Genomic DNA, 18698 nt, shown 5'->3' with positions numbered 1-18698 from the left:
TGTGCGGAAACACACGCGAAAACACAAGGAACCAGCACCTGAGTCAGGGAAGCAAAGAACTTAAATAGACAAGACACTAACGAGACACAGGAGGGCACAATGCACAATCAGACCACAGAGAGGGAAGGAAAAAAGAGATAACCAAAAAACAATAAGAGAATAATTGAAAACAATAATTAAACAGGGAAAAGGAACAGTGAAGCATTTCCCAGAGTCTCCTTAGCGCTACGTGTGTCGTAAGGTATACCTTAAGGTCTTCCTTTAGGTCTCGAGCTGTTTCCTAGGGCCTCCTTAGCTAAGGTATACCTTAAAATTACAGCTGACCAATTGGTTGGCCCCAATAACCGCATACTCACGCATTTCCATATTCAACCAATTGCATACACACAACACTTTTCTCTTCCTTCTTATTCATCCAATCACATGTACACATCACCAATGTAGCACCTTTTTACACCAACAATCAGACCTCTCAGTGCTGCTGCTTGCCTGCCCTGCTTTTGCATGTTTCACTGCTACTGCTCAGAATTGCGCTCAGCCTCCACCAGCCCAGCGCCACCTGTTGTTTGGATCTTGGATACTGGAGGGTTTTCTGGTATTCCTCTTGTTTAGTAGGGGAAATAGGGTAGTGCACGCTGGTGTGTGCACTAATACCTGAAGCAGATCCATTCAACACCAAACAAAAAAATGTATTTACATATTCATGTAAATATTTTAATACGTGAGTTGTCCTGACTGAAATATATTTAACTTAACTTTAACTTTAGGCTATGTGGTAATATGTGGCATCAGCTGATACAGCTGTAAGGATCGGAAAGACATTAGATGGGAACAGGAAAATAATGTACAGTCTTGTGATTTCCACTGATATAGGTAGGCCTCAAAAAAACATATAAATATAAGTGTAATAAAAAATGATGTTGTTTTAGATGAATGACTGTTTGTATCATATAACATGGAATTGTATTGAATTGTCTTACCAAGTGTTAACTTTTGAAGCTATTAAGACTGTTAGGTGTACCCAGTGCCGCATTACATTACATTACATTACATTCATTTGGCAGACGCTTTTATCCAAAGTGACGTACAAAAGTGCATTTTCATGATCGTAGACAACTGCTGAACACTGGTTCACGGGTTCAGTAAGGTACAATTACTTATTTTGTACAGCTATTTCTAGCCGAGAACAATACAAATACGAAAACCATTAGTTATTTTGGGTGTCTCCCCTATATTCTAGTGGAACTTGGATGCTTGGTGACCAAAAAACATCTGTTTGTATAAATTCAACTGGTGTTACACAGTATGCTGCTTCTGTGCTTGCTATAACAAAACAATGTGTTTTTTTTCAGTGTGTTTATAGCATGCTATCTAAAGAGAAAACGAGAGGGTTGGAACCAAAAATTCAGTATAGTATTTATTAAAGAAATTAATTTTACTCAACGTGTTTGACTTTGTTTAATGATAACTGTGTTCTGCTAATTTGGTTGCTATGTTGACAACCTCATATTCTGCATGCTTCAAGTGGTTAATGGAAAAGAAACAGCTACTGATCACAGGCATTTATAATAAGCACACACCAGAGTGGTCTGTATGGTCGGCTATTTTCTTTGTAATGTTGAGAAGCAAACAAAGCAGCTTTCCTCATCTATTTAGACTTTACCACAACTCTCATGGTAAGTAACGAAGTTGCTTGTGCACCAATGTTCACGTACAGTATTTTTCATGAATACAGTATCCCTTGCTTCATAATCTGAGGGTGTGATTCCTCGTTACAATTGGAAATGAGTTTCTTTAATAATTAGCAGTACGTGCAGGAAAAAACTGTCATCTGCACATTATAGGCCATTTTAATTTACCGTCACAATTGTTCCGCAACTCTGATACAATCATACCGACTAGGTGATATGAATGTAATATCTGCCTGCTTGTACCTTGGTTTTAATTGCATACGACTCAATTAAGTAATGAATGTAATTGAAACGCTATAGCTACTGACATGTCAGCATGAAGTAAAATTTCAAAGTAGGCTAAATATTTTCTGAATAAAAGAGCAAAATCCTAAAACTGTTACATTTAAGTCTACTCTGTCCTACTCTAACATGCCAACGAAGTCTGCTCTTATGAATGGCCATGCTGATCTTCTGCCAGAGAAAGTTAACACCCACTTTTCGTAAACATTAAAAAGATAAACGCCATTACCTGTGCAGCAACGACCACTAGCCATGATAAATCACCTCTAGCAGGTGATATACATACATTTCCATTCTCTCCTCCAATGTTTTTTTACTCTAACACCAGAACACCCAAAATACCCATGTGTCAGGAGTCGCACACGCTACCTCCTGCCACCCAACAGTAACCAGGTTTTTCATTCCCTCTTTAACAGAAACCCACCCACCACAAGGAGACCAGGACGAGGCAAGTAAAAGGAAAATGTATTTATTTCTTTTACAGGTTTTACACAGTTCATTAAAATAGAGTACCCCACACTAACCCCAGCCCTTTCTACTTCCTCCCTACTTCTACCACACACCGCTACCCACCTATGGCCCCCCTTCCCTCCTACGGAGCCCCAGCACAGGTAATAGCACACACCCCTCAACACAGCACACACACATAAGCCACTTCAGGTTACCCCACACACGTGCTCACATTCAGCACATCATATAGTCACCATATAGTGATTCCCACTCCTGCTCCCCTGTACTCAGTCCCGCTCTGGGAGGGGAGACCCCACTCAGCCATCTAAGGGGGGGACGTCACCAATGCTGAGGGGTTCTCACTTACATGCCCTTGCTCACACCCACGCACACACACTGAACAGTAAGGAAAGAAATAAGGGTGGGATGTAGTCTGGCCCACGCCTCTATGCTGGGCCTTTCTACATCCCAAAATAAAATTTTAAAAAACCCAAACCCAAACAAAAACATGCTGCTTCCAGCCCGTCCACCCTTCTTTCCTAGGCTTCTGGGCCATGTCCCGGACCACACTGCTGCACCCTGCACTCAGGCCTGGTCCCGGTTGCCACCAGACTGAAGTCTCGCTGCGACCCCACACTTAGGGAGGGAGCAGGCACTGGTTCAATTCCTGGACCGCTTCCAGGCTGTGTCCCGGACTGCACTGCTGCACCCCGCACTCTAGCCTAGTCCCAGTTGCTGGTGCCGCCAATCTAGAGTCTCGCCGTGACCACACACTGTTAGGAAGGGAGCAGGCACTGGTTCAATTCCTGAACCCCGTCCAGAACAGGACTCTCGCACCCCCACAACGTGGTTTCAAGATTCCCAGGGTCCGGGGTACCCCCAGTGCCGCCTGTTTGCTTGGTGCCACCAGCGCCATCTCTCCTCGCCTCCCCTTTCTTTCTCGCAGGACCAGTGCAGCGTCTCTCCTCCTCCAGGACTGCCCTCCAGTAAGCCATGCAACACACAAACACACTCACTCAAAAACAAGAAACAAAAGAAAAATAATTTTAAAAAACCAAGGGTTTAAAATCCTCACACGAGGAAACCCATTCGTCAGTACAGGTGTCTCTGTGTTCTGCCTATTCCTTTCCCTCTTTATAACCTGGTCCATTAACTAATTTCAATGAGAATCTGCTGCGCTGCTTCCCCACTAGTGCAACCAGCAATCAATCAATTACCCTGGAATGCATGCAACACACGGATCCCAATCAAACAATTCCCCGCGATTTCAGCACTGCTAAGCTGGGGGCTCGTCAGGCTCACCTCCTGACATATGCATTAACCCAAACATGCAAATTTTAGGGATGCCACATTCCTCTTGTTTTCCCAGCATAAACCTCCCCTGTGGCACCTTAGTAAATATGGTGGAACACTATTCGACTCATCATTTATAAAAGCCCCATAAATCCTTAGTATATATGGCCCAAGGTCACTTAAAATACAGTTGAGGTCAAAAGCTTACATACACCTAGGTTAAAGATATTCAAACTCAGTTTTTCACAACTCTGCACATTTCATGTTACCATACATTTCTTTTGGCAAGTCAATTAGGGCATCTACTTTGTTCACATCAGAGGTAATTTTAAAACAATCAATTAGAGACAGGTTTATTTCAGCTTTAAGTCACTATATCAGAATTCCAGTGGGTCAAAGGTTTACATACACCAAGTCGACTGTCTCTTTAAACAGTCTGGAAGATTTCAGAAATTGATGTAATGACTTTTTTGAAGCTTCTGATAGGCCAATTGTCATAATTAGGAGTTAATTGGCACCTGTGGCTGTATTTAAGGGCCTTCCTTTAGAACCACTGCCTTTTTGCCCTTGTTACCATGGAAAAATCCAAGCAACTCAGCCAACACCTCGGAAAAAAAATGTTGACCTCCACAATTCCGGTTCCTCCTTCGGAGCAATTTCCAACCAACTGAAGGTACCATGAGCGTCTCCAAATATAAAAATCTTGGAACCACACAGACACTGCATCGTCCAGGAAGGAGGCACAAATTAACTCCCAGGGCTATACAAACTTTGGTCCGAAAGGTTCAACTGAACCCCAAGACAACAACAAAGGAACTGGTGAAGGAGTTGGAGGCATCAGGTACCAAAGTATCTACATCCACCATTTAAAAAATCCTACATTGCCATGGCCTGAAAGGCTGTTGCACAAGGAAGACCGGAATAAAAAAGCCAGAATGAAATTTGCAGGTGATCACCAGGATGCCTTTTGGAGGAGTATTCACTGGTCAGATGAAACAAAAATTGAACTGTTTGGCCATAATGATCAGCGCTATGTATGGAGGAAAAAGGGTGTGGCTTTTAATCCAAAGAACACCATCCCAACTGTGAAGCATGGGGGTGGCAGCATCATGTTGTTGGGATGTTTTGCTGGAAAAGGAACTGGTGCACTTCAGAAAACAGATGGCATCATAAGGAAGGAGGATTATAAATACTGAAGCAACACCTCAAGACATCAGCTAGAAAGTTAAAACTTGGTCAAAGTGAAAGTATTGGAGTGGCCATCATAAAGCCCTGACCTGAATCCCATAGAAAATTTGTGGACTGAACTGAAAAAGTGTGTCCAAGCAAGGAGGCCCACAAACCTGACTGAGTTACACCAGTTCTGTCAGGAGGAATGGGCAAAAATTCTGGCAAAGTATTATGAGAAGCTTGTGGAAGGCTACCCCAAGCGTTTGATTCAAGTTAAGCAATTAAAAGCAATGCCACCAAATACTAACAAAGTGTATGCAAACCTTTGACCCACTGAAAATCTGATATAGCACATAAAAGCTAAAATAAATCTGTCTCTTAGCTATTATTTTGAAATGACCTCTTATGGAAATAAAGTAGATATACTAATCTTACACCTGGCGCAAAGCGGCGCCAAGCACAACGCAAGTGTCTTTGCTAGTTTCAGACTGTCACAGTTGTCATTTTCCCGCCGAGCGCCCACGTTGTTTAAATAGCAAATGTCCTTGTGCCCATGGCATGGTCTTAAAATGAGGTGTGGACAGGTGCATTGTTGGCGCATTCCTATCTTGAGGCAGCTGAAAGCGATTGCGCGATTGACCAACAAAAACCTGGTCTTAAGTCAATGGCGCAGTATTTTACTGTTATTTTAAGGGCACATTATTAAGATAGTAATATGGGCCTACATAGGTGGGTGCACAATGTGCAATATTTAAAAAAATACATGTCATAATGGTTAGTCATAATATTTATATCAGTTTCCTCTGCAGAGAAATGTTCTTTCCTACTACACTCTCAGAAAAAAGGTACCATTTAGTATCTAGAAAGGTACAATCGCTTGTCACTGTGGCAGTAGCCGTTGAAGGTACAGAACTGTACCTTTACCAGAAAAAAAGGTACCATTCAGTACCTAGAAAGGTACAATCACTTGTCACTAGTTCCTTTAGAGGTACAGTTTTGTACTTGTCCAGAATTTGTACCCTTGTGTACCTTTATTTCTGAGAGTGTACAGCAAATCCGCCATTATAATGGCAATCCGCCAAGGTTCAGGTGCACCTGGCTTTTAAAGGGAATGGGAGATGACGCTGATTGGTTTATTTCATGTTACGCCCAAAACATACCTATGATTAATTAAGAGACTAAGTACAACCCCTTTGAACCATGCACCTTACTTTGCGCTCAGATATCCGCCGTTAAACTAGCAAAAGTGGATTTGGAAACCCTAAATGCACTTGTGCCATGCACTTTAGACCGTGCACTTAGATCGTTGAAATATAGCCCATTGACTTAACATGGGAAATGTATGGTAACATGAAATTTGTGGAGTTGAGTTTGAATGTCTTTAGCCTATGTGTATGTAAACTTTTGGCCTCAACTGCAACCATTTGTTGAACACAAACAATCCAAAGACTAAGCGAATGGTAATGAGCCAAAAATGGGACACTGTTTGCATAACTCTGTATTATCTGTAAGATAGACATTAGATTCATCCATGTTATATGTGTTTTATTCAATCAATTAAAATAGAATACAACTTCTGTATGAGTATCCCTCAGTTTTGGGGGATATCCCTAAAATCCTAATTTCCAATTATACTGTACCTGCTCAAGTCTGAAACAATATTCCTATCTCGCCTCTTTTGTTTGTTATAATGCTCAAGCCTGATTTTTGTTTTGGAATTATAGTCTATTTCACACTCCAAACATCTCCACGCCCATTTAAATTTCAGATCCAATATCAGGATTAGCAAGGCAGTCCATTGTGGATTGAAAGCTTGAAATACCACAGCCCAGAGCCCTGGGTAGCACTTATGCAAACAAAGACAGTAAATCCACTGTTTGTAATTAGAAGGAATCAATATCACATTATCGGTTGCTCATTTAGCAATGATTTATGTCTGTTTAAATTTCTCCTTCGGCTGTGCTCTCACTAACAACTTGTGACATTTAAGAGTAATGAAGCAGAGAGCTATAAGAACCATGTTACGTACAGTGTACAAAAACAAATTGCTTACTCTGAGTTCAAGATTAAGGCCTTTTCCTGGACAGCAATGCTTAATCTGTATGCACTATTTGTGAACTTAAATAACTACAAGTACTGCTATTATTGTAGAAACAGGTGCAAATTTTGTATGGAGTGCAAATCATTCAAATGAGGATAATAATAGGGAAAATATGTGAAAATAGCTTACAGAAATTGTCTTTGTTATGGAAAATACATGCCATCTTTCCACTACATACTAGAGGCCAGAAAAGTTGCTTGCTTGAGCAATTAAAGATTATTGGTTGTGGCCAGCTGTGCATTATACAGTGTATACAAGTGATGGGAGATTTCAGGTTTCAGGCAATAAAAGATGGGAAGAGCTACTATATGATTTCAGTGACTTACTTATTTGAGCCATTTAGTTTATTTTGCTGTGAAGAGCAAAACCATTTGATTAGTTGAAGCAGTGATTGACAGTGATCTGTGATTGACAGCTCATTGAAGCTCCACTCACCATGGAGTTCATGAAACATTACATACTTGCATAAATTTACATCCATAATAGAGGGCTGGGGTTTTATGGTGACCTCGTAGTTAAAGGATACTCAAATCTGGCCCTCAAAGCCAGTAGTACTGACTGACTAGAGATTCTACTCTTCTGGTGTCCCAGGTCTAAACCAGTCCCAGAGGAACTTTGGAGAGGCAGAAGGAAAACTAGCAGTACTACAACATTTCAGCACCGTTAGTTCTGATAGATAACATCATTGTCATTATTACAGACTGGATTCAGTTCAAGGTGGATGAAGTCGGATTCCATTCAAGTTGGATGCAATAATTACAGCAAATGGTGTATAACAAATTATAACTAGAAAGGTTACAATTCCTGAAGGAATTATGTGGGCTTGCTTCAAATTCCACCTGGCACTGTCCTCAAGCCTCAATGCATTTCAATGAGGGTGGGTAGCTCAGAACAAGCACAAAACTGTCCAGACCCACGGTGCACCGTAGCGTTACATATACAGCCGGGGATCAGCCATTAGCCATTATGGTCCAGGGATGAGTCATATCCTAAAAGTGTCATGAGTAAAACTTAGCTAACTATATAGCTAGCTAGCTATGGCATGTCCTCACCTCTGTAACGTTATTTGTTGTCCTCCGTGTGTCCATACATCTGTATCGGTGGTTGTAGCGTCGGTGTGTCCATACATCTGTATCGGTTGTAGCTATGTGTCATTAGCTCATACTCATGTGTGCAGGATAGCATCCATACGTGGGTTGTAGCTGTGTGTCCGTAGCTCCTACTTGTGCATGCAGGATAGCTTCTGTACGCGCTAACTAGGTTAACTAAAGTAGACAAAACGCTAACATGTTAGGGTTAGCTAAAGTAACGTTAGGCGATAAAGCTGTGCTTAAAAATCTTGTGCCGTTCGTAGTGTGTCCTACTAAACGTCCATGAATGAGTGAGTGACCACCTGCATATGTGTCCTACTAAACGTCCGTGAGTGAGTGATCACCTGCGCATGCGTCCTACTAAAGCGTTCCACTAAACGTCACTGAGTGACCACAAAAATTGCTCACAAAAAGTTGAATATTTCAAAAAGTTTTGAAAATTTCAATAATCGGAATACAAGCAACAATGTCTGGAACTAGCCAGTCATTTTGTTGTGAAAAGTTTGAATGTAATGCAAAAACTGTAGTAGTTAAAGCTAGAAAAATTGGGTGGAAAGTGCAGATAATAATAAAAAATATGAAAGACAGCAAGAGTGGGCCTGCGGGAAGCAAGCCCACTAAGTTATTATGTAGTACTTCATTGTGGCTTCAACGTCCCTTGTAAACTAACGTCTAACACCTCTATCCACCATTGTATTATATGCAAGTGAACTACTCATAATTGCATTAAATCTTTTTCATATTTCACAGCTGGTCCCATTTTAAACCAATTGGCTTACAGTGAAGTGCGTATTCTGATTAAAAGCACACGTATATTTTGCAGTTTTCAGGAGTGAACTGTAGGAGCTACTGTTGGCTACCAATAAAAGTGGGACTGTAGAACAATTCCTGAATTCTGAAACCAAAAACAGTACTGCATCTCATGGCACTGAATCCAATTCCTTTCTTCTTCCGCAGTCTTTAAAAAATAAGTGGCAATAAAATCCTAAAGCAAGCCACACAAGCCCGAACAAGGGTCTGATTCGTGCCCTTTTCTAAGCCTCAATCTTATCGGTCACCCCCAGAGTTTCACACACATCAGATCAAAACTGATCTCACAGAGTAAAAGTGATCTGTATTTATTTTTTGTGTGTGAAATTTTATTGCCTTTTTGTCCATTCCAGATAACTGATATCATCTAATAATATTTGTGAGCTGTGACAATAGAAGACAGAAATTGACAAATTAAATATAGGGTATACTGATATATTCACCAAGAGCAATGCTGCAAAAAACCTCCTTTCCTAGGTTTCCTAGGTAATTGTTTATAACAAATCAAAGGTTTGACCTTTTAAAAAAAGACAATTTCTTCCTTTGGTTAAATAAAGAATGTCATTTTCTTGCTAAAGTGTTTCTTTTTTAGAAATGGATCTAAAGAGAATTTTAGATTTCATCTCAGCCACGGACGAAATCATTCATTCCCCCATTGTTCTCTCTTTAGCTCTCATATTCTCATATTCCAGGCAGCAGGACATATGCATCATCTGTATTTTACAGAAACCAGCTTGAGCCATGTGGTCAGAGCTCGTGGGTTAAACCTGATTTAGTTCAGTCTGACACCACATCTCTCCTCTGATACCCCTGCTGGTAAATATCCATCTTTCAACGGATATTACCCTGCCTTACAGTAGCTTTACTTAAAAAACTAAACAAGTCTGCTTTAATGCCTCATTTAGAATTTTCTAGGATCGGTCTTGGTCCACTGATTTTCTCCATTAACACAGCAAAATTAGAGACAGTTCCTCGCCCTAAAGGGAACCAATAAAATCCCAGTTCTAATTAAGTTGTTATGGCAGTGGAGACATCATCATAGGGTGGTTTTAATTACTTTGTAAAATCAAAAGGCAGCGATTGGGTGCAGAAAGGTTATCTCTGAACTATTTTTACGACCGTAAACATCTGTTAGGCTTCCTGTAGGACACCTTTACTTGGTGTCAAAGTCAATTGTGTCTGCAGAACACATGGTTGCGTTTTATTCACTATAAATAATATGGAAACTAGTTTGTTGATATATTACATGGAGGTTACAAGATCAGTTACTCTCCAGTCACACTTAGTGTGAGATGTGTTTCTATTTAGCAGGTTCCTGTCTTATTACAGGTCTATGAACAACAATTAAAAATGAAAGTGCGCTGTGCCTTTTAAAAACAAAAAACACGGTGTATACAAAAATAAAAACATAAACTATTGTGTCGATTTCAAGTGTCGTTTTCTACCAGAGGTGGAAAATCTAGGTTCAGAAAGTAGAAGTCTTCTCCTGTATTTAATATTATTTTTTATTTTTTTTATTTGTTCCAATCAACTGGATTTTCTAATTACCACAGTTGTACACCCAAGAGGTAGAACTAATTAGTAAATCAACTGGCTGAGCTTATGGGTGGAAGAAACACATGGCGTGACTTACTTTCTGACCATTGGAATTTCCACCTCTGTTTTTTAAACACTCACAATTGTAAGTGTTAGCTAGCTAATTCATCCTCCTTTTCCATCACAAACAATGATATAAATAATCAAGAGTATTCAACAATTAATATTGAAATGCCATTTATGGTGTGAAGTAGCTATCATTCTATCAGCTATCAGCTATCATGTTTCACTGTAATCTTTAAAAATGGAGAGTGTCACCAGATTTAGCTGTGTACAGGTGGTGATCCAGACAAGTATACAGGATATGCAAGGTAGTTCAATAAATTTGGTATCCAGTCATGTTGTGAACATATTATTTCATTGTATTGTGATAGTATCACATTTTTAATGTTTCTTTCTTTTTTCTCCCCAATTGCAGCATTCTCTGTGAGCAATGTTGGAGAATGCAGATAAGCATGCACTCTCAGGTCTGACGCCTCTTCTTATCACACCACAGTGTACAAGTCTAGCTCACACAGAAATGACTCAGAAAAAACACTTCATGTGCAGCTTAACAGGGGGATTTGCAGACACCCAATCAATCAACAGGGCTCACTAATGCACGATGAGAAATTGTCACCCTGGCTGATGGAAACCCTCCTATGCCTGACTGATGCTAGAGGCAATGGTGCACCACTCTGTGGGAATGCCAGCCAAAATCATCACTGGCCCTGTCCAGACACAATACCGGACCATGGGCCCATTCATACAATAGTACCGTGCCTTATCAGGATGAGCAACCTAGCGGCCTTGATAGTATTTCTTTAAATGTTATACGATACATATCTATTTTTGCTATGTTTTGATTTTATGTTATCATCATTGTGATATTCAGACAAATCCCTGGAGGAGACCCCATGTATCCGAAAACATTATTGGTAAAATAATCTACAAATAAGCTAGGTCAAACAAACAGATAAATTTAACATAAACATTTAACATTAACATGTTTTTTGATTAAAAGATAGTTCACACCAATGTGAGCTTGAGGCAACCCTCCTTAATAAAAAATGTATATCTGCATATTATTTTTTATGTTATACTATCATTAGCTTCTTGTGAGTGTAAATGACTCCATTGATATTCTCCTGGCAACACAAACGTGGATTTAGTTACTGTGAGATGGACGGTCCACTTAGTTTGCCAGTGACAAAGTCCTCTCTTGTTGAGAAAAGCTCTGATTGCAGTTCAGTAAGAGTGATCCAAGCAGCTATCATCCTGCTTGCAAACGCAAAAATTAGACCGTGCAATATCAGCCTTATGAGCCTGTTTTACTTACAATGGCACTTCTTTGCTCCTCATGTTGAGAGGTAACAGCAGACTCCAAATGCAAATGCCAGACCTAGGATCAACTCTACACCTTGTATTAGATTTATTGTGCATTAGCTAATAACATAGACACACAGCTGGTAATGGAAAAGCTGAGCAGTATATATATTGTGAGCACCATGACGGTTGGGACAGTAACATACTTTTTTATAGATTTTTAGATTTGTAATCAAACAAAGCTGTTTGTGATTTCTGAGCACACCAGTGCTCTTTCTTCTTAATGATGTTCCAAACAGTTGATTTAGGTTAGCCTGAGGTTTGGCCTATGTCTGCGACTGTCTTTTTTCTTATTTCTAAGCCTCATAATGGCTTCCTGGACTTATTAACACAACTCTGGTCCTCATGCTGACAAATGCCAATAACAGACTCTAAAGGCAATCAAAAGGCTAGAATCAAAACTAGATATTGAAGGACCTCTTATACCTGAAAAACGTAAGCTACTGAACACACCTGACTAATCAGAAACACCTATGACATCATTTGTCCCAAACATTATGATGCCCTGAAACTGGGGGACTATTTATGAAAAGTGCTGTAATTTCTACATGGTGAAACCAAAATGTGAAAAAATACATTTGCACCAATTGTGCACTTTGCTCACAAGTGAACTGTTTGATTACAAATTTAAAATTGTGGAGCACAGAGCCAAACCAAAAAATAAAAAAAACATTCTGTTCTAAACATTATGGAGATCACTGTACATATAATGAATAAAATGAGATGTTAAATGAGACACTTAGTTGTTCCAAATCTACCAATTCAATGCATCTATATCTGTTTTTTGAACAGGGAAATATGTCCCATTTTGTCATGTACATCTTTTTTCATTATTAAAAAAAAAAAAAACGTTAACATACTTTGTCAAATTCGGCAAAAACACTTAATAATTTGATTTCTTCCTGTTTATTTTTGTATGAACTGCCACATCATTCCTCTGCTGTTGTGCTTTTACCTTTTCTCATTTTTCCTTTTCTGTTTTTAATTTAATTTAAAATTATGAGCCACTTTACTGGTCTATTCTTGTCATATCGTTCTCAGAACTCACCACACTTTCCCTTCCCCAGACGTTCATTTTTTCCCCCATTTACAACACCTCTAGGCAGCCGGGTCATAACAGTTCTGCTTTGCAAAACCCTTCCTACTCATTTTATGTGTCTATTAATTGAATACACATTTGACATTCCATGACAGAATTAACTTTAACAATACTCAGAAGGGTCACACTGACACCCAGTGGAGGGAGATGCAAAGGAACATATTCGATGCAGTACAACAGGGCTCCCAAACCCTGTTCCTAGAGATCTACTGTCCTGTAGGTTTTCATTTCAACCCTAATTTGGCACACCTGATTCTACTATTTAGCAGCTTAACAAGATACCTAGCTGTTGAATGAGGTGTGCTTTGTGAAGGTTGGTGTAAACATCTGCAGGATGTTAGATCGCCAGGAACAGGGTTGGGCAGCCCTACAGTCTAACATTCTAAGATACAATTAAGAAAACATTAAGATACAATCTTAATACCTTAATAAAATTGCAAAAACTGCCAAAACTGTATCTAGTATCATTGATTTTGAAGGCTAGCAGAGATTTCACCATTTTCTCCTCTATTATTGGAATACATGATTAGATAGCTGGTACATCCTAGTCCCCGCAACGGATATATTTGCTTTTATTGTTGATTTACATTTTTATCAAATTCAGAAACAATCTGGAGAAAGTACACTTGAGGGCACTATGGGACATAGAGCTTGTCCATGTCTCCTTTTACTCAGTGTCACACTATCCTTTCTGCATGCAAGATGTCTATTTTTAACAGGTTTCCATGCTGAACCTATAAGAGACAAACTAGAAGTAGCAGTGTTGTGGCACCAGAGAAGATACGGTTTTGGCTGTAACTGCACTGCAAGCTAAATGAATAGATACCTAAAAACTTCTTAAAGGGTAGCGTTTTGTGCTTTTAATCTTTATTATGAACAAATAATAACAAAAGTTAATAAAATATAAAAATCAATGTTTAAGCAGCATTGAAATTAACAGATTGTAGGCTTATGATGACCAATCTGAAGAAAACAGGGTAATGCAGCACCAGGATTAGGTACAGTGAGAATAATTAAGGTATGTACATCAATGATTATTAATTCAAAGCGCAAATAGTCTGAAAGTTTTTTAAATTGTTGCATTTACATTGTGCATAGGATACTGATTTCACAGTGTATGCTTGCTTTCTTTGATGTTGAAAAAGGCTGTATCGTTAAAAAGATGTTGAGCATGATCAAAGCAGTAGATGCTTTTTTGGCTCGCCAAACTGAAATTGCTGTTTTTCTTTTCAGAACACAAACAGAAGTCCATAGTGCTTACAAAAATAAATATGGTAAGTAATTATAAAATATAATACATGGATTCTCTACATTAAATATGAACTGGTTCACATCAAAGAATGCCCAAAAGATGTAAATGCCAGCATTAAAAAAACACGGCAATTGTCAGCCAATAAGGGCAGGACAGGCTAATGCATGGATGGATGTTTAAATAAACAGCACTCTTCTTGAAGAAATTCAGAGAAAATAGTTTGCCGTAGGATAAATAGGTTTTTAATTCTTTTTGACACACTTATCATTGGCTCTATCCTCCAAGAGAAGATACAACAAGCCTGTGGTGAGGCTGCACAGGCACTGTGAGACATGCTTCAGCCGGCGCTGCAGGGCCCCCGTGGATATCTCTGTCTGCTGCATGACCATCAGCTGCCGTCTTTTCTGTGGGGCCGTCTTTCACTTGTGCAAGGAGGAAGAGCACCAGCTCCTCTGCCCCAATGAGAAGGTGCCCTGCCTCAACGCCCACTATGGCTGTCCCTTCACCATGGCCCGCTCCAAACAGGCCCAGCACCTGGAGGTGTGCCCAGCCAGTGTGGTCTGCTGCTCCCTAGAATGGAACCGCTGGCCTGTAGAGGAGGCAAATACTGTCTTCTATGACAATGTCCTGAAGGAGCAACATTCTGGAGAGCAGCTGGACCTCTCCATGGCACTCAGGGACCAGAAACACCTGTGTGAAAGGCTGAAGATGAAGACATTCTTCCCTGAACTAATGGAGGAAGTGGAAGACCCTGAGCTGGAGGAGGTCGGCGGAGAGTCAGATCTTGAAGATGAAGCGGCAGGGGCTTCTGCACCACGAGGTGAGGCCCCTGGCTGCAACCTCGTGGTGGCTGGAGCAGAGCGACACAAGTTTAATCAGAAGACCGCAGAGAACGGGGTGGACACACAAAACTACAATCGTTGGGAGAAGATGTTCAGCATGGAGAAGGGAGGCTGCAAGCAAGCCGCCAAAGCTGCCGCTGATATAAAAATCAAAGACAAGAAAGAGAAAATGGAACCCTCTGAAACTGGTCCTCATGTCCAAGAAGAAACATCTCAGGAGGGGCACAAAGCTGAAACAACCACGCCCCCTTGCGACTTCACTAAGATGGGATTTGCTCCCTGGCAGGATGGGGTCCTGGAGAGGCTGGGGAGAGATGTCAACCCCAGGGAGTTCAACATGTATGTGGTGCACCATGGCCGCATGCTGATTAGCTTTGGGCAGATGCCTGCCTGCACACCCAGGGAGAAGGACTTTGTCTACGGCAGTCTGGAGCCCATAGCCGTCCAGACTCTCCGCTCTTTCAATGTCCCAACAAGCTACAGGGAGAAGCGCATCCATCGCAAAGACCCATCCAAGATGGTGGCCAGCGAAAACAAAAGCCTGGACACCTCGGACTTGGGCCTCGCCCTGGAGGACATCCCCAAGATAGATGAAATCACTGCCACTTTGATGTGCTACGCAGAGAGGGAGCTACGGGGACACAAAATCTGTGAAACCGTAGGCACTGATGGGCTGTGGATGGACCGTGGGACGCAGACCTATGACTTCCCCTCTGCGCCATTCGAGAGTGATACCTCCCTTGCCAAAGTTACAGCGGACAGACCCTTGAAGTTGCATGTACAGATCAGCACAGAGTCCGCCACAAGCAGGCACAACAAATCCAGCTCTGTGTTCACATTCCTGTGTGGATATTTCTATCGGCGAGATGAGTTCCCCGCACACTTCAAGAATGTTCACTCAGACATCCAGTCTGGCCTGAATGGCTGGTTCGAGCAGCGCTGCCCGCTGGCATACCTTGGGTGCACTTACAGTCAGAAGAGATTCCAACCTTCCACCCACAGAGCCACAGTTACCTACAACCAGGAGCTTAGCACCTTCACCCTCAGACCTGAGGTCTCTCCCTCACTCTATCAGGGAGTAAAAACCATCACCACAGAAAGAAAGTGCACACGAAATTTGGACTCACTCAGCAGACTGCCTTTCGAGGTCCTAGTGCACATTGCTGGCTTCTTGGACAGCTTCACTCTATCCCAACTGGCCCTGGTCTCCAGGCGAATGAGAGATGTCTGTGAGACTCTCCTGCAGGAGAGGGGAATGGTTTCCCTAAAGTGGGAGAAAAAAACGTATAGTCACAGAAGGTCCTGCTGGAAATCCAAAAAGGTAAACCTGACAAGTAGTTCAATTTAATTAATTTAATTTTAATTTAAAAATGATGAAAGACCAGGCCCAAACCCCCCAAAATCCTGCAAGATAGTGGGAAGAAAAAGTAGTCAAACAGTTTTCAGGAAAATACAGTAGTTCACAAGACTATAATAAAAAGAAAAGACTTGTGATGGGAGGGTGAGGCTTCATGGAACTAAAAATTGATGGGGCTGATATATATATCAGTGACTAACTTAAGCTGTGGTGAGCACAAAACATTTCAGACACATCAGTGATTGACAGCTCAGTGTTGCTCCACCCATTATCAGGCTTATGAAACCTCACTCGCCCAACGCTATAAAACAGCAAGGCTATTCATGGCTAAATCTCAAATGCTGCAGTGTTTGCAGGCTTTCAATATGAAAGTCAAAACAGAGCAAATAAATTTCAAAGATCATCTACACAATTTGTCATCAGTAGTTGTAGCTCTCCTCTTGTTAAATTTGACTGGCACAGAGGAAACATGTTAATACATACAGAGGCAGGAGATTCCTGTATGGATAGCCTGATTAAAGTTTGAAATCAATGCTAAAACTTAATTTGCAGCAGTGTATTGGTAAAAATAAATGAGCCTCCAGTGTTGGCAATATCCACAAAACAGAGAATGCTGCTGTACTCTCCAAGGTTTTTAACATGACATATTTAAATGTGTTAAATCAGCCATAAAGCTGAGGCTATCAAACCAACATTCCTGAAATTAACTACTTAAAACATTTGGCTTTATCAGTGTTTAAGTTCACAATTAACAGGAATTCACAGTTTCACCAACTTAATAGCTACCAATATTCGCTACCTTACAATAACAAATAACAAAATAGCTCTTATAACATAAAGCTCATATTCTGATAGCTTGAAAGATGATAGCTTGTTGACTGTCGCATGTTCCTGTCCCTTAGGTGTGGCATTTCAGCAATCTCTTCTCAACAGTGAAAAGATGGCACTTTGGAGATGTTCCCACGATGTCTGATCATTTGAAGCTTTGTCCATTCTACCAAACTGAGGAGAAGAAGGAACCAGTGGCCTTGGCCAGTATGTGTAACACCAAAGCGGAATCTGAGGAACGCCAAAGCCTGGTCACCTTGCTCCAAGGAAACAAGTGACATGGAGAGAAAGAAGGAGAAAGAGATAATAATAAACATTTAAATCAGATCATTTCATGATTTTCATCAAGTTGGACAGCAGAAGTAGAGTGTGGATATTTTTAACAAGGTATCTCCTTAGCAAGCAAGCACCTATCAGAACATGAATGTCAGCTTTCAGTCTGCCTACATTTTACAAATTGGCATTGCATAGTTCCACGAGTGGCAGCTTCACTTGTTTAACAGCAGATCCTCATCTCAACTGTCTCAGGTCCACTGTCCACTGGCATACCTCAGTAGCGGCAATTTTCAAAATGCTGGCAGGCTAATGATTGTTCCAATGGCTAACCACCAATGGGCAGATAGTGGCCACTGTATGTTTTTTGGAGGGGTCTAGAGTAAAACCATTTGAGGTTGGACACTTTGAGGCTGTGAGAAAGTCTCTCACAGTGTAAAATGTAGCTGTGAGGCTAAGGGTTAGTTCGGACATGTTTCTGTCCGAACCCTCTGTGATGAAACCTAATATGAGGACCTGGTGACACGTGCTGTCCTTCAGCTGTTAAACTTGGACTTGTAGCAGTTGCAATTTGCTGATCTGTAACTTCTGGAAATTTTCTTATTATTTATTTTTAGATTTTCTTGGCAGACACCTTGATTAAGAGGGACAAACGGAAATTGCATTTTAATATACAGTTTACAGTATAACAATGTTTTACTTAAGTAAATCAGGTATAGTACCATGCTCAACATCATGAATGCAAGTTACTACTTTCAAGATTGGAGCCTATTTACATAGCTATTAAGCCTGGAATTCTGAAAAAGGTTTGGGAAAAAGCTTCTGAAGTCCATACAAGATTGTTTACCTATTATGGACTACAGATGGGTGAATTAGTTAAGTAATTTAGTATCTTTAGTTAACTTGATGTCTAATGTATAGTGTCTGCATTCCCAATGTATAACATCTATAATGTTCCATAATGCATTATGTTTGTAGTCATTTTTATTTTGTTCATTGCAGGGAATGTCTGTTATGGTGTCAAAAGCTGTGTAATTAATTTATAGTAAGGTCAGATTTGCCAAGCATTATGATGGGTTGTGAAGCTGTTATGTTGGCTGCATAACTATTTGAAACATAAAATAAAATGATTTACTTCAACTGAAATACTTTGTATTTCAGCTTATTTTTGTGAGGTCATTCTGCATTCTGTAGTATG

General features: G+C 40.5%; 1 protein-coding gene and 1 long non-coding RNA gene across 3 annotated transcripts; one reads left to right on the top strand and one right to left on the bottom strand.

Moving 5' to 3' along the window:
* Window positions 1-2426: 2426 nt before the first annotated feature.
* Window positions 2427-16368, bottom strand: LOC118235613. Its single transcript, XR_004766886.1, has 2 exons — window positions 16170-16368; window positions 2427-3399 (listed from the first exon to the last, which is right to left on the bottom strand). It is a non-coding gene; the product is annotated as an uncharacterized LOC118235613 (long non-coding RNA).
* On the top strand, window positions 2505-18646 carry LOC118235590 (F-box only protein 40-like). Of its 2 annotated transcripts, XM_035433075.1 has the most exons (5): window positions 2505-2584; window positions 10903-10951; window positions 14182-14222; window positions 14486-16363; window positions 17302-18646. In XM_035433075.1, exons 2-5 carry the CDS (start codon window positions 10918-10920, stop codon window positions 17503-17505), a joined length of 2157 nt encoding a protein of 718 aa, XP_035288966.1. In that variant the 5' UTR covers window positions 2505-2584; window positions 10903-10917; the 3' UTR covers window positions 17506-18646. The 2 variants fall into 2 exon arrangements, with proteins under 2 accessions (XP_035288966.1, XP_035288967.1); XM_035433076.1 differs by lacking the exons at window positions 2505-2584; window positions 10903-10951 and adding an exon at window positions 13427-13966.
* Window positions 18647-18698: the final 52 nt, after the last annotated feature.

Source organism: Anguilla anguilla, chromosome 9 (genome assembly GCF_013347855.1).
Source record: "Anguilla anguilla isolate fAngAng1 chromosome 9, fAngAng1.pri, whole genome shotgun sequence".
Lineage (NCBI taxonomy): Eukaryota > Metazoa > Chordata > Actinopteri > Anguilliformes > Anguillidae > Anguilla > Anguilla anguilla.
This window is presented reverse-complemented; position numbering and strand designations above follow the sequence as displayed.